We start from the raw sequence: 12958 nt of genomic DNA, 5'->3' as shown, positions 1-12958 counted from the left end.
TGTTGCAAATTCATTGTTAACTAAATATTGTTGATTTGTAACATATTGTTTTGTTGAATGATTTAAATTAACATGTTTAAAACAAAGCATCCATTCGAAAAATGATATTCAATATTTGTAGTGATAAATAACGAAAACTGCTCCTATAAACAATTCCCAGTCTAGCTTTGTCTGTAGGCCTAACTGTTGATTGTTAACTGGGGTGATATTAAGTCATGATTATGAAAACTGACTTGTTTTTGTGGTGTTGGTCTCGATTCCTCAAAGACTCGGTTTTGGCTCCTGAAAGGCTCAGTTTTGACTTGATCTCGACTGCATTTGAAAACCAATGGTCTCGGTCTTGTCTCGGTCTTAATCCTTCAAAGACTCTGTCTTGTCTCAGTCTCGACATAGGCAGTCTCATCCTCATTACTAGTGGAAAAGCAGTTGGTCCTGATGATGTACCTACGGAGGTATGGAAGTGTCAAGGAGAGGTGGCAGTAGAGTTTTTCATGAGATTATTCAAAAAGATCGTAGAGAGTGAGAGGATGCCTAAGGAATGAAGGAGAAGTGTGCTGTAATTTAAGAACAAGGGAGACGTGCAGATTTGTGGCAACTACAGGGGAATAAAGTTGATGATCCATATGTTGAAGCTATGGGAAAGAGTAGTGGAAGCTAGGCTAAGGGCAGAAGGGAGCATTGTGAACAGCAGTATGGTTTCATGCCAAGAAAGAGTACAGCAGATGCAGTATATGCATTGAGGATGCTAATGAGTACAGAGAAGGTCAAGAGTTGCATTGTGTAGCAAATGAAGCTAAGCTAGCACCAGTAAACCTCATGAAAAAAATATTGATTCCTCTCATTTGCATTTGTAGGAAGTTTAACATCTCCTTAACCACAAAGTACAATGGCTTGTCAGGAATAAAACATGTTTTATTTAATAAACAGAAACTATGAATATACGAGTTAGGTGGGGTACACACCTAAGGATTTTCTCAATCTGAAGAGATTTTTTTATCTGGTACAGACCCCACATATGAAGATAAAACAATCAAGCATTGAACAGTTTTGATTGTACTGTGTGTGGTGTGCTCAGATAATCTCAACACAGCACATAACACACATAACGATTCTGTCCCACCACCGATCAAGAATCTAACCCTCCAAGCCAGAAATCTCGCATAATCTAATGTGATCTAACAAAAACAGAGAAGAAGAAACAGTATGACTTGGGAGCAGACTCTTGAATCGGGTAACACCCCCCACTCCCCCCCCCCACACACACACACACACACACAAAAGAGGGTCAGCTAACCTGCAAAAACACGTGGAGATGAGTTTAAAAAAAAAAAGAGAGAGAAGTATTTTTGCGGGTATGGGCCTGGGTAAAATTAAACGAAATGCGGGTGGGTAGCGGGCAAGGAAGTGAAAGAATAAAAATTTGTGGATGAAAATAATTTGCAGGACATTTAATGATGATGATCATCTAATTTGACCATGGTTGATCCACATCTAGTTTTATTTTGAAGTGAGCTTCACGTCTGTTTGCATCTGGCCACAGGTGTCATTGAGCAGCACAGTGATTGAATGATAGCATGCGTTTTAGGCAAAAATGAAGCCCTTAAAAGTGAGTTATGTGTAGAAAATCTTTTTAATCATGGGTCGGGTCAGGTTGCGGGTCTAATGTACATGGGTACGGGCGGATGTGGGTTTGGAAAAGTGGACCTGTGCAGGAATCTACTCGGGAGTCGTTGGCTTTTCCCACACACATGAAGATTTTTTGTCGTAAATATTGAACAAGTTTAATATTTACGATTGTCTGCACCGGCCTGTTTCGGAGCCGATTATCGGGACAAATTCACTCTCAACACACCTCAGACCACAGAATAATCTGATAAAATAATCTTATAAAACATAAAATAATCTGGGGATTGCCATCCTTGGTCGAGTGTGTACCCTGCTTTAGCCACAGACATGAATGGCACTTGTCTGCCACTCACAGTGACCGCACTCTCATTTTTTCATCACTTTAAGCCGGCATAAACAATGAATTTTAATTGACAATTCACCCCTGTACACTCCATGGACATAACATTATGTATAGGATAACTTGGAGTATGTAGCTATAGATTAAGAAAAGTTCTAGACCAGCAGTTTATGGTTTGTGCCAGGAATTTTTATGAATTTTTTGAACAGTTTTTGAAAAGATTGAAAGTTTAGACTGGACAGAATAATGTTTGTCTTGGTTTGGCTCGAATTACCCAAAAGGATAGTACTATAGGATGTATTCACACCTGGAAAGTCCTTTGGGCCTGCTTTATTTGGTTCCGCTCGAATGTGGACTTTATTTTTTTTCATTTGGGTCAGATCACATTCTCATTGCACTTTTTGCTAGTGGCCTAAAATTTGTAAACGGAAGCATGCAGTGACAAACTGCGCTACATTGGACAGAAAAGTCTGGGGCAGGGGTGAGTCAGAGACACCGGATGTTGATGAAAACAACATGGAGGTCCTATGTGACTATTGACCAAATGTCAATGAGACATTCAGTATCCTCATTGCTCCACATCTGTCCACGGCTCATGGCTGCTGCTATTAGCTCTGGCTACAAATGTGGCTCAGCTACTTCCAGTTTTGATGATTACCCACAATGCCATATGGCTACGACGGCTTGTCAAGTACAAAAAGGCACATGGTTCCTGGTTTGTTTCGGTTTGAGGCTGGTTATATTCACACCAGAAGGGAACTGGCCCAGAGTCCTTTTGGAAACTGACCGAGACCACCCCTTCTCCGTGGTCTTGGTCTGCTTGTTTAGTTTGAATCAGAGTTTGCATGTTTGTGTTCACACCAAAAAAAAAATGTCCGGACTTTCCAGGGAAATGAACTCTGGTCAGTTTTAAATGGACCAAACGAAGTAGGTCTGAATACACCTGTAGTTTAATCTCGTTTACAGTTATCTTTAATTTAATATCAAAATTAATCTTGGGCTAGGCATGGTACCAGTGACAGGAGGGGCAAAGTGTTATGCAGAGGGCCGGGGGTATTACTAAGCTCTCTTTACTTTTCATTTATTTCTGCTGAAAAGTTGGACATTTTAATGTGGGGGTCTGAAGGGAGCCAGACTCAAGTGGACAAAGAGCTGCAGGGTTTGCTATGTTAGGATCAGTTTGGTATAAACAAATTGGTTCATAATGGGTTTTTTTTGTCTTCCATTCAGCTTCATGGTGTGATGAGAGTGGTGATGGAGCCACTGCTGGGGGACATGCCTCTGATTGGAGCAGTTACTCTCTTTTTCCTCAAGAAACCAGTAAGTACACAAACTGTAAGTCTTACAAATCAAAATTATTAAAATAGCTATAGGATATACAGATTTCCTTTTCTGATTTGTCAGACAGATGGAAAAGAGTTTATTCTTTTACCTTGGCATATTTTGGCTACAACCTGTAGGCGTCCTCAGAAGGGTCACTTGTTGATCCTGTGACATGTCATAGTCAGCTGTTTTATCCTCCAGGAACAACAAGTGACCCTTCTTAGGAAGTCTACAGGTGTAGCCCAAAACATGTCAAGGTAAAAGAATAAAACTCTTTTTCCATCTGTCTGACAATAGAAAAGGAAATCTGTATAAGTTCTAGCAGACAGTATGAACTTAATTGGACTAACAATAGGATATGCCATGTCATTCAAACAAACATAAATATACTATTGAGTTGGGCCAGTGCCAACCTATGCAACTTGGGCAAGTCCTCTTACTGTTTATTCCACTTTTATCAGCACATTCCTTCTCCCTGATGGCTGTCTTCCTTCCTGTGCTTCTTCATGTTTCATTATCCAGATTCAGCATTTGCTAGTGGCACCCACAGTAAACAATTCAACATCAGAATCTTCAAAGACATGGAGATGAATTGAAAATTCCTATTAAAATATCCTCAATTAGGTGAAAATGTGAGTAAAAATAAAGTTCATTACTCCATTACAAACCTAGTATGGGTTTAGTTAAGGTATTTTCTCTCATATCTTCTATATTAGACTGGAGTTGTCAGAGTGTTGTCAGGGGCAACTATGCTGTCTAGACCAGTGGATTAAATCAGTGGGTGGGGCCACAGGACATGCACTAGAATAGTTTACCTGATTCATCTGAAAGGGCCTTTGCAGTTGCTTTTGATAATGAGGTCTCCTCTTCATCCATAATTAAAAGCAGGAATCCTCAAGGCTTGAATTTTATTTTCTTTATATATGCTGACTCTAGGTTAAATAATTCAGAAAGATGTCCTGAATTTCTACTGTTACTGTTATTTCTTATAGCTTAATTTGTCATTGGCATTGACAGTTGTAAATATAGTGATCTCAACAAAGTTAAAACAGCAAAACCTGTTGTATGTGTCATATTTGATTATGTAAATGAAATACAACTTTAAGCCTGATGATGAGATGACTAGATGAAGGGTTTGCCTACAGAATTTTGAAGTGGTCAACTACATAATTAACACTTTAGGATTTATGAGTAAATATATAAAGGAGTACCTAAAGGAATTACAGGCCTTGAAGGTGGGTGATACACATATAAGAACATACTATGCATTTTTAGATAGAATATTTTCCCTTTAGCTATGAGAGTAAAATTTATGGGTAAAAAATAAGATAAGATCCGCATAACATGTGAGCTCCCAAGAAGATGTTTATTTACCACATCTACTTGGGAGCTCATTGGTTGTGGGGATCTGATCTAATTTTTTATTCACTGTTCGTTTGGATCCTGCACACCTTTTAAGGCCACACCTTGACGATTTAGGCAGGGCATGCCAACTTATCAAATTTTCTCTAGAACACTGGCATAAGTTGAACTTTTTTTTGAGCATATACATAACTTACATAGAACATTTTGATAACTTATGAATAACTTATACCAAGCGAAAACTCAGTGTGTTGACTATGTCGTAGCCAATAAAGAGGCTGCCATGAGGATTCAAACCATAACCATACTAGACATTGCAGTATCAGCATCATCAGAGAACAGCTAGTAGGTATCTTCGTGCTGGAGCTCACCACACCGTCTGGAGGAGTACTGAGAGGTTCCTCCTGTCAACCCAACTTTTATTCCTGGGCGGCTCCGGAGCCGCATATGGCTCTTTCATCCCTCTACTGTGGCTCTCTGTGGCTCTGTAAAATGAATACTGAATATTTAATTATCCTGCCCCTCTGAAGGGGAGGCAAGGGGTATTGTTTTTGGCTCTGTTTGTTTCTTTGTTTGTTAACACTCTAGCAGCAAAACTATTGGTTGAATTGGGTTTACAGATTGCCAGTGACCTAGAATAGATCTCATTACATTTTGGGAACAGTAGGTCAAAGTTCAAGTTTTTTAATGAATTTTTAAAATCATTTTTTTCTTTATTCATCAATCAAAAAGAATGGATTTGCAATTAAAGAGAACAGATTTGTAACCAAAAAGAGATTTGAGAGCAAAAGACAGTAAGTGGCAATAAAAAAAAAGATTATTTTGCTTATAAATCAGTCAGTGGACCAGTACCCGAGGTACCAAAACGTCATGGTTCTCACTATACCAGAAAAGTGCCTGGCCCCTTCCCCTCCCTCTCACACACAAACATACCAACCGACAAAGTGCAGCACCACCTCCCGCACTCACTCGGCTGCAGCAGAGAGAAACGTCAGGAAAAACTACATTTTTTTTACTCCATGGAAAGCTATGACTTTGTAAAACATTACACTTTAGTGCCCCATGACAACAACGTCCTTACAGAAACATGCTGTTTGGGCATGTCAAGGAGAGCATTCTAGTTTTTTTCACGCAAACGTATAACAGCAATTTTAAATGTTGTAAAAGTTGCATCGGTAGAAATAAACAAAGATATATGCAATTGTTAATTCTATGTCACCATTATTTAACATAAGACTATTATACAGTTTTAAAGTTGTGTAAGTTGCATCTTTGTGAAATAAAGATATCTGCAACCGTTAACTCCCATGTCCACCATTAATATAAGGCTATTATACAGCATCCCATTTCACTTCATACTGCCATGAAAGGCTTTATCGGGGCTCATAAATTCGCAAATTAATGTCTTCATTAAAATAATTTGAAAAGGTTCCAACTAATGTATTTAGTTGTAATTTATGGATTGCATGTTTTGAAAGCAGCTACATTGGTACTTAAATTTAGTTTAGTCCCTTGTATTAAGTCTAGTAACATGATGCATGTTTTGATTATTTTTAATTGTGTTTGTAGTCACCTTTTTTTCCTTTTTTAATGTTTCCTTCTGTATTTACTTTTGAGCTGTTTGCAAATACCCAGTGGCCATACCCATGTACAGTATATATCCTGTGTATATCAGTGTTCTTATTTCATATATCAGCCGATACATCAGTTATTGGCCAATATATCGGATGTCAGCTTTTTTTTTTTAGCCCCCAATATCGGTATTGGCATCGGCCCCAAAAATCACATATCGGTCATGCTCTAGTAATTACATGTCCTCACCACACTGCATGGTAACCATGGAGCATTATTGAAGTGCTTTGTTGTTGAGTGATGCCATCAGATGCACATGCTATCCATTGTCCTAGTTTATCCTGATATGATTTATTATGCATGTTAATGTCATTGCCTTCATTTGTACCGTTAATACAGAGACAACTTAAAATATAGCTGCAAGTCACAATTTGTGGGTTTCAGAATTTCATCAATCACCAAAAATTAAACCTGTGAGCAGCAACAAATGTTTGAGCATTCTATTGTATAAGGATAAGTTTTTTTTAATTTTCACTTGTGGCCATGGTGCAAAGACTCATGTCTCTAGGTGGTTCACTCTCATAGAAAAATGAGCAGAAGTACACTACCGGTCAGAAGTTTTAGAACACCCCAATTTTTCCAGTTTTATATTGAAATCCAAGCAGTTCAAGTCCAATGAACAGCTTGAAATGGTACAAAGGTAAGCAGTGAACTGCTAGAGGTAAAAAAAAAAAAGGTAAGGTTAAACAAAACTGAAAAATAATGTACATTTCAGAATTATACAAAAAGGCCTTTTTCAGCAAACAAGAAATGGATTAACAACTTAAAGTAGTTCTGCAGCAATGGAGGTTGATCAAGCCTCGAAAGTTGGTGCTACCAATTCCTACAGGTGTCCCAACATTTCTTAGTTACTTACAACCCCCTCTGTCTGCATAAAAGTAGTGTTGGAACACACTTTGGTACCATATCGTTGTGAGCATTATTTGAAAGTATTGTACTGCAGAAAGTAGTGTGTTACTATAAAAATGGTGAGGAAAAGGCAATTAACGATAGAAGAGAGACAGACCATCATAACACTTAAAAATGTATGGTCTGTCCTACAGAGAAATTGCCAAGAAAGTCAAGGTGTCCGTAAGTACAGTTTTCTTTACCATCAAAAGGCACCCAGAAACTGGGGGAAATGCTGACAGGAAGAGGTCTGGCAGACTAATGAATCAAAATTTTAAATATTCGGTTCATCCCGCAGGACTTATATACGCCATCAAGTAGGTGAAAGGATGGTTCCTCAGTGTGACATCAATGGTCAAACATGGAGGAGGAAGTGTGATGGTCTGGGGCTGTTTTGCTGGATCCAGGGTCAGTGACTTGTACAGAGTGAAAGGCACCCTGAACCAAAACGGCTACCACAGGATTCTGCAGCACCATGCAGTACCGTCTGGGATACACCTAGTTCAGGGTTTAAAGTTCTCTGTCACCACGACGGATTTCCGTCAAATGGAAAAATTGAGGGGGGAAAAAGTCATATTGAAGTAACTTCCCCACGTGACTCCGCGATCCTGTCCTGGGTCTGCTGTCCTGGGTCTGCAGGTGTTTAACACACACACACACGCACAGGGGACTGATAGGTTTAACAGTGATGATAATAAGATGACTTTTTTATTTTTATGTCGGGATGGAGAGATTAATGACTATTTCTCTTTGGAAGGAAACGCTGCTCATTCTGTGCCTCAGAAACACATGGACAAGTTCAGCTTCACCGAAGTTCAGCCTCCAGACGCTAACTTTAGTTTAGTGCTAACAAGTAGCTTTCATTATGAAAGAACCACAGCGAAAAGGGAAGAAGACAGAACTGATCTACATGGACCTTCATGTTTGGGTTCATAGCTTATCTCCTCTTGCCGGTATATGACTAGTGTGTGTGTTTGTGTGTATGTGCCCTTCCTGTGCGTGTGGCTGTGCGCGCCGTGGCCTTACGCGGTTACGCGCCCGACTGCATAAGTGCTTTATTTTGACCCGTTTAGCATCTTATTTCTATCTGTGTGGTACAGTACGAAGATAAAACTGAACTAGAACTGCGAGCAGTTATGAACGGGGGCCAAGCCTCCCCGCCCACTCGGACCCCAGGCCCCACAGAGCCCACGGAAGTCGTCCCCGAAGGACGTGGGTCTGGGGCTGAGCTGGTGGAGGCTGGGCCCCGTTCATAAGGGTTTACAGTTGGAGTTAGTATTCCACCGTCTGAGCCGCTGTATTCACTGGAATGGGACAAATGCACCAGTAGAGTGGAAGGAGGAATGTGTGGGACTGGGATTAGTTGGAATAGATTACACTCACGTTGACCAATCATTACTAAACTTTACAGCTGGTCTCAGGAGTGACCCCACATCATACTCACCGAATTACATAGAAATCTGTAAAGGTGTTTCAGAGATAAAAATGTTACATATTTGCAGCTCCCAGTAGAGGCTAACATTTGTCAAATTCGGCTCATACCCTCACAGTGACATGTTAACCAAGTATCTAATATTTGGAGTTGATAGCATTTAATTTGTCTGAGATATGTAATAGTTAACATTTTTTTTAGCTAGCTACAGAAATTTATTCATTAATAATTTTAACATTTTTTGACCGAAAAAAAAACCCTTTTGATAACTTAGTATCATGTCTATGAGAAGAGCATACATGCTAAGATTCAAGGAGATTGGACCAAATCCCAAGTAGGAGTTTGAAAAAGTAGGTTTTCCAGTTTTTGCAATTTTGCCGGTTAAAAAGTCGTCCCCCAAATCTGCCTGACCACGCCCATGTGATTCAACCCTATTCAGGGAATCTGAGGATATGAGGTTTTTTCATATGTGACATACAGTGTGGGAGTTATAGACCAAAATGCATTGTCTTTGGTTCTATCGCCCCCTGCTGGTGGACATATATAATTGTTTGCGTCTCAGTTCCGTGCAGGGGTCTGGACCAACCCTCCAAATGTCAGCGCTCTACCATGTACGCTTTAGGCTGCAGGAACAGTTGGAGCCGGATTCCCTGCATTCACTGGAATGGGACCAATGCATTAGGAATGCAAAAGGAGGAATGTGTGGGACTGGGATTTGTTGTAACAAATGACACCCACGTTGACCAATCATTACCAAACTTTACAGCTGGTCTCAGGAGTGACCCCACATCATACTCACCAAATTTTGTGTGAATCGGACCAACTTTTTTGTGACTTGATATTTCTCTGTTTATAGCGCCCCCTATTTTCCGATTTGTACCAAATTTGGCACAGAGCCTCTGGATGATCTCTAAAACAAGTAACTAAAGTTTGATGTTGATAGCATTTATTTTGAGAAAGATATGCAACAATATGTGTTTTTTAGCTAGCAAAAAAATTTGTTCGTTTATAACTAGCACATTTTTTACAGCAGCAAGCTGATTGTGATAACTTTAGATCAGAAGCCTCTGGAGATTGTATGTGCAAAGTTTGAAGCCAATGGGGCTTAAACCCTAGTAGGAGTTCGAAAAAGTATGTTTTTGATATGTAGCGACTTAGAAAGAAAAATTTGCAGTGGAAGTGGGCGTGGCCTATGTCAAAAGACTCAACTCTATCCAAGGAATACAAAGATGTAAAGTTTATGAATGTGTCATTCAAAATGTGGAAGTTATACGCAAAAACGCGCATTTGTCTGTTATAGCGCCACCTAGTGGAGCACATCCACAGTTTTTGCTCTGGTAGATCTGTGTCCTATTCTATAGGGTCCATAGAAATTTCACAGCCCTCAGCAGAACAGTTCAGCTGTAGGAAATGTTTGTTGTTTAAGTTGAAATAAGCCACGCCCACATTGTTCAGCCACACCCACCTTCAAGATATGGCCTCAGGATGGGCCCTCCATCATACCCAACAAATTTTGTAGAAATCGGTCAAGCCGTTTAGGAGATATAAATTTTTTATATTTGCAGCGCCCCCTAGTGGCCAACATTCACCAAATTCAGCTTATACCCTCAGAGTCACATGAGACCCAAGGATCTAAGATCTGGTGTTGATAGCTTTTACTTGGACCGAGATATGTAAGAGTTAGCATTTTTTTAGCTAGCTACAGAAATTTGTTTGTTAATTATTTGCGTATTTTTCAACCAAACAAAATTATTGTAATAACTTTGAATCAGGTCCATGAGAAGAGTGTATGTGCCAAAATTCACGCAGATCGGACAAAGTCCCAAGTCGGAGTTCGAAAAAGTAGGTTTTCCAGTTTTCGCGATTTTATGGGGAAAAAAGTCATGGCGGAAATGGGCGTGGCCTAGCTCACGTGATTTAGTACTATTCAGGGAATCCGACGATATAAGGTTTTTGAATGTGCGACATACGGTGTGGGAGTTATAGACCAAAACGCGTTATCTTTGATTATAGCGCCCCCTACTGGTGAATATATGCGCCTTTTTGCGTCTGAGGTCCCTGCAGGGGTCTGGACCTACCCTCCAAATTGCACCACCGTACCATGTACGGTTTAGGCTGCAGTAACAGTTTTATCAACGGAAGAATAAAAATAATGATGATGAATAATAATAATAATAATAATAATAAAAATCCGTACAAAAACAATAGGGTTCCACAGCACCGCTGGAACTGTGGAACGCGTATGCTGGCATACGCGTCCCCCAGTCCCCGCGGGCTTGGCCCCCTAATGAATGAGTAACACCCTTGGTATTTGCAAAGCCACTGTATTTTAAATACCCTCAGAGAGTATCTGTAACAGAATATAATTTCTGTTTCAGTTGAAGTAATTTCTTCCAATCAAAAGAGAACATGATATGGGGGGGGGGGGGGGGGGGCAGGTTTGACGACGTACAGATTATTTTGGCTAGCATATAGGACATCATGGACACGTTTGTAGAGGAAGGTGCTGAAGTGGTAACTATTGAGAGATGCGTGAAAAATAGATGAAGGTGGGCATGGCTTGATGAGAAGGGAGACGATGGAACTCCAATTAGATCATGGTGCAAAAAAATGAAGCAGCCTGGTGCGTGCATGTGCGTAGTTTGCCACAAGAAAATTCTGTATGGTTCCAATGGTAAGTCCTGATCCGCCATCAATCTGAGAAGCTGAAGATTAGTTGGTTAGGGTTACATTTACACAGACATTTTCCCCAAAATTCATGTGCTGTTGGAGTTGGAGTTATGTTTTAGGAGTTCCTAAATTGTTAAATAAAAAGTTTTTCACTCATTTTTTGAGTGAAAAAGTGAGTTTTCTTCCAGTTATTATTTTCACTTGCTTCAAAGGTTTTCATACCCTTTAAAATTAACCAGAGAGCACCAAAATTGACCTGAAGCTTTAAAAATTTTCTGGGGGAGGACCCCCAGACCCCCACCAATACCACTCATGACATTTTTTCTATTCATGTTACTAATCTTCTACACCTGTACACTCTCCCATTCAGTGTGTTTTACAGTATTGCCAAATTTGACTATATAAACTTGTACGCTATAGTAGTATTGTATTGCATCATTTTTAATAGTGGCCAATGATTTTGACCAGAAGAAAATTTTCAGTCAGATGAAAAATTTTTGCTTTAATCCCTGACCTAGTTGGCCAGGGGTTCATCCTACAGCAAGATAATGACTCAAAACATAAGTCCAAGCTATGCCAGAACTACCTTAAGAAAAAAGAACAAGATGGTACGCTTGAAAACATGAAGTGGCCAGCACAGTCTCCAGAGTTAAACCCCATCGAGCTGGTTTGGAATGAACAGGACAGAAGAGTGAAAGCAAAGCAACCTACAAGTGCTATGCATTTATGGGAACTTCTGCAACAGAGTTGGGAAGAACTTTCTGAAGAATATTTGATTTCCATTGTAGAAAGAATTCCACGAGTGTGTTCAGCTGTTATATCTGCCAAAGGTGGCTACTTTGATGAGTCAAAAGTTTAGAATACATTTTGGTTTCTAAATTGATTCCATGATTTCTTTTTTAACTTCAATTGTTTGTTTGTTCTATGCTTTAATTTCAGAGTACACTGAGACATTAAACTGCATCATTTTCACTGAAATTCTGGCAAAATTGGGGTGTTCTAAAACTTCTGACCAGTAGTGTTTATGTGGCAGGTAATGATGAATCGATCACACCCTCATACTTTCAAGAACCAATTCAGATCATTGCCTTCTGTTGCCAGCTGAGCATAACAGCATTGTCAATCAATCAATCAAATTTTATTTATATAGCACCAAATCATTACAAAAGTTATCGCATGACAATTTACATGTAGAGCTGGTCGAAACCACAATCTTAAGCCAAGTAAGAGACAGAAACAGAATCGTCCAGGAGCAAACACTTGGTGACAGTGGTGAGGAAAAACGTCTGCCTCGACCAGGTTGGGTTAAAGAGACATGTGGTCCATCATGGACCACATACAGTGTTAAAGGTATTGTATGTAAAAATTATGTTCCAAGTAATCATAAAATGGCCCTGACTGTCACCAGACATTAAGGAATTATGTTCATTTCAAATACTGATATCACTGACTGTAGTAGTCCAGCCAGAATATTTGCATTTGAAAAGCTAAGTGTCAGCCCCTAATTAATGTTTATGCTGTCATTTTGTGTTTTGGTCTGATGCTCCACCCATCACCTATCTCCCAATCACCAAGTCAGTAGCATTTGGGCATCCAGGTTGCCAGTTCCCACTCAGCTGCAGCTGGAACATTTGTGACCACAAATATCTGACATTACTAAACCTTAAAGGCCTCTTATTCCTAAA

At 39.7% G+C, this 12958-nt stretch overlaps 1 protein-coding gene across 5 annotated transcripts in view; it reads left to right on the top strand.

Moving 5' to 3' along the window:
• esyt2a (extended synaptotagmin-like protein 2a) overlaps positions 1 to 12958 on the top strand; it is a 156057-nt gene that overhangs the window by 81151 nt on the left and 61948 nt on the right. For all 5 annotated transcript variants that reach the window (XM_030159732.1, XM_030159734.1, XM_030159733.1 and 2 more), the window contains exon 7: positions 3197 to 3286. In XM_030159732.1, coding sequence (XP_030015592.1) covers positions 3197 to 3286 — 90 coding nt within the window. The remainder of the gene's footprint in view (positions 1 to 3196; positions 3287 to 12958) is intronic.

This window comes from Sphaeramia orbicularis, chromosome 17 (genome assembly GCF_902148855.1).
Source record: "Sphaeramia orbicularis chromosome 17, fSphaOr1.1, whole genome shotgun sequence".
NCBI classification, from domain to species: domain Eukaryota; kingdom Metazoa; phylum Chordata; class Actinopteri; order Kurtiformes; family Apogonidae; genus Sphaeramia; species Sphaeramia orbicularis.
This window is presented reverse-complemented; position numbering and strand designations above follow the sequence as displayed.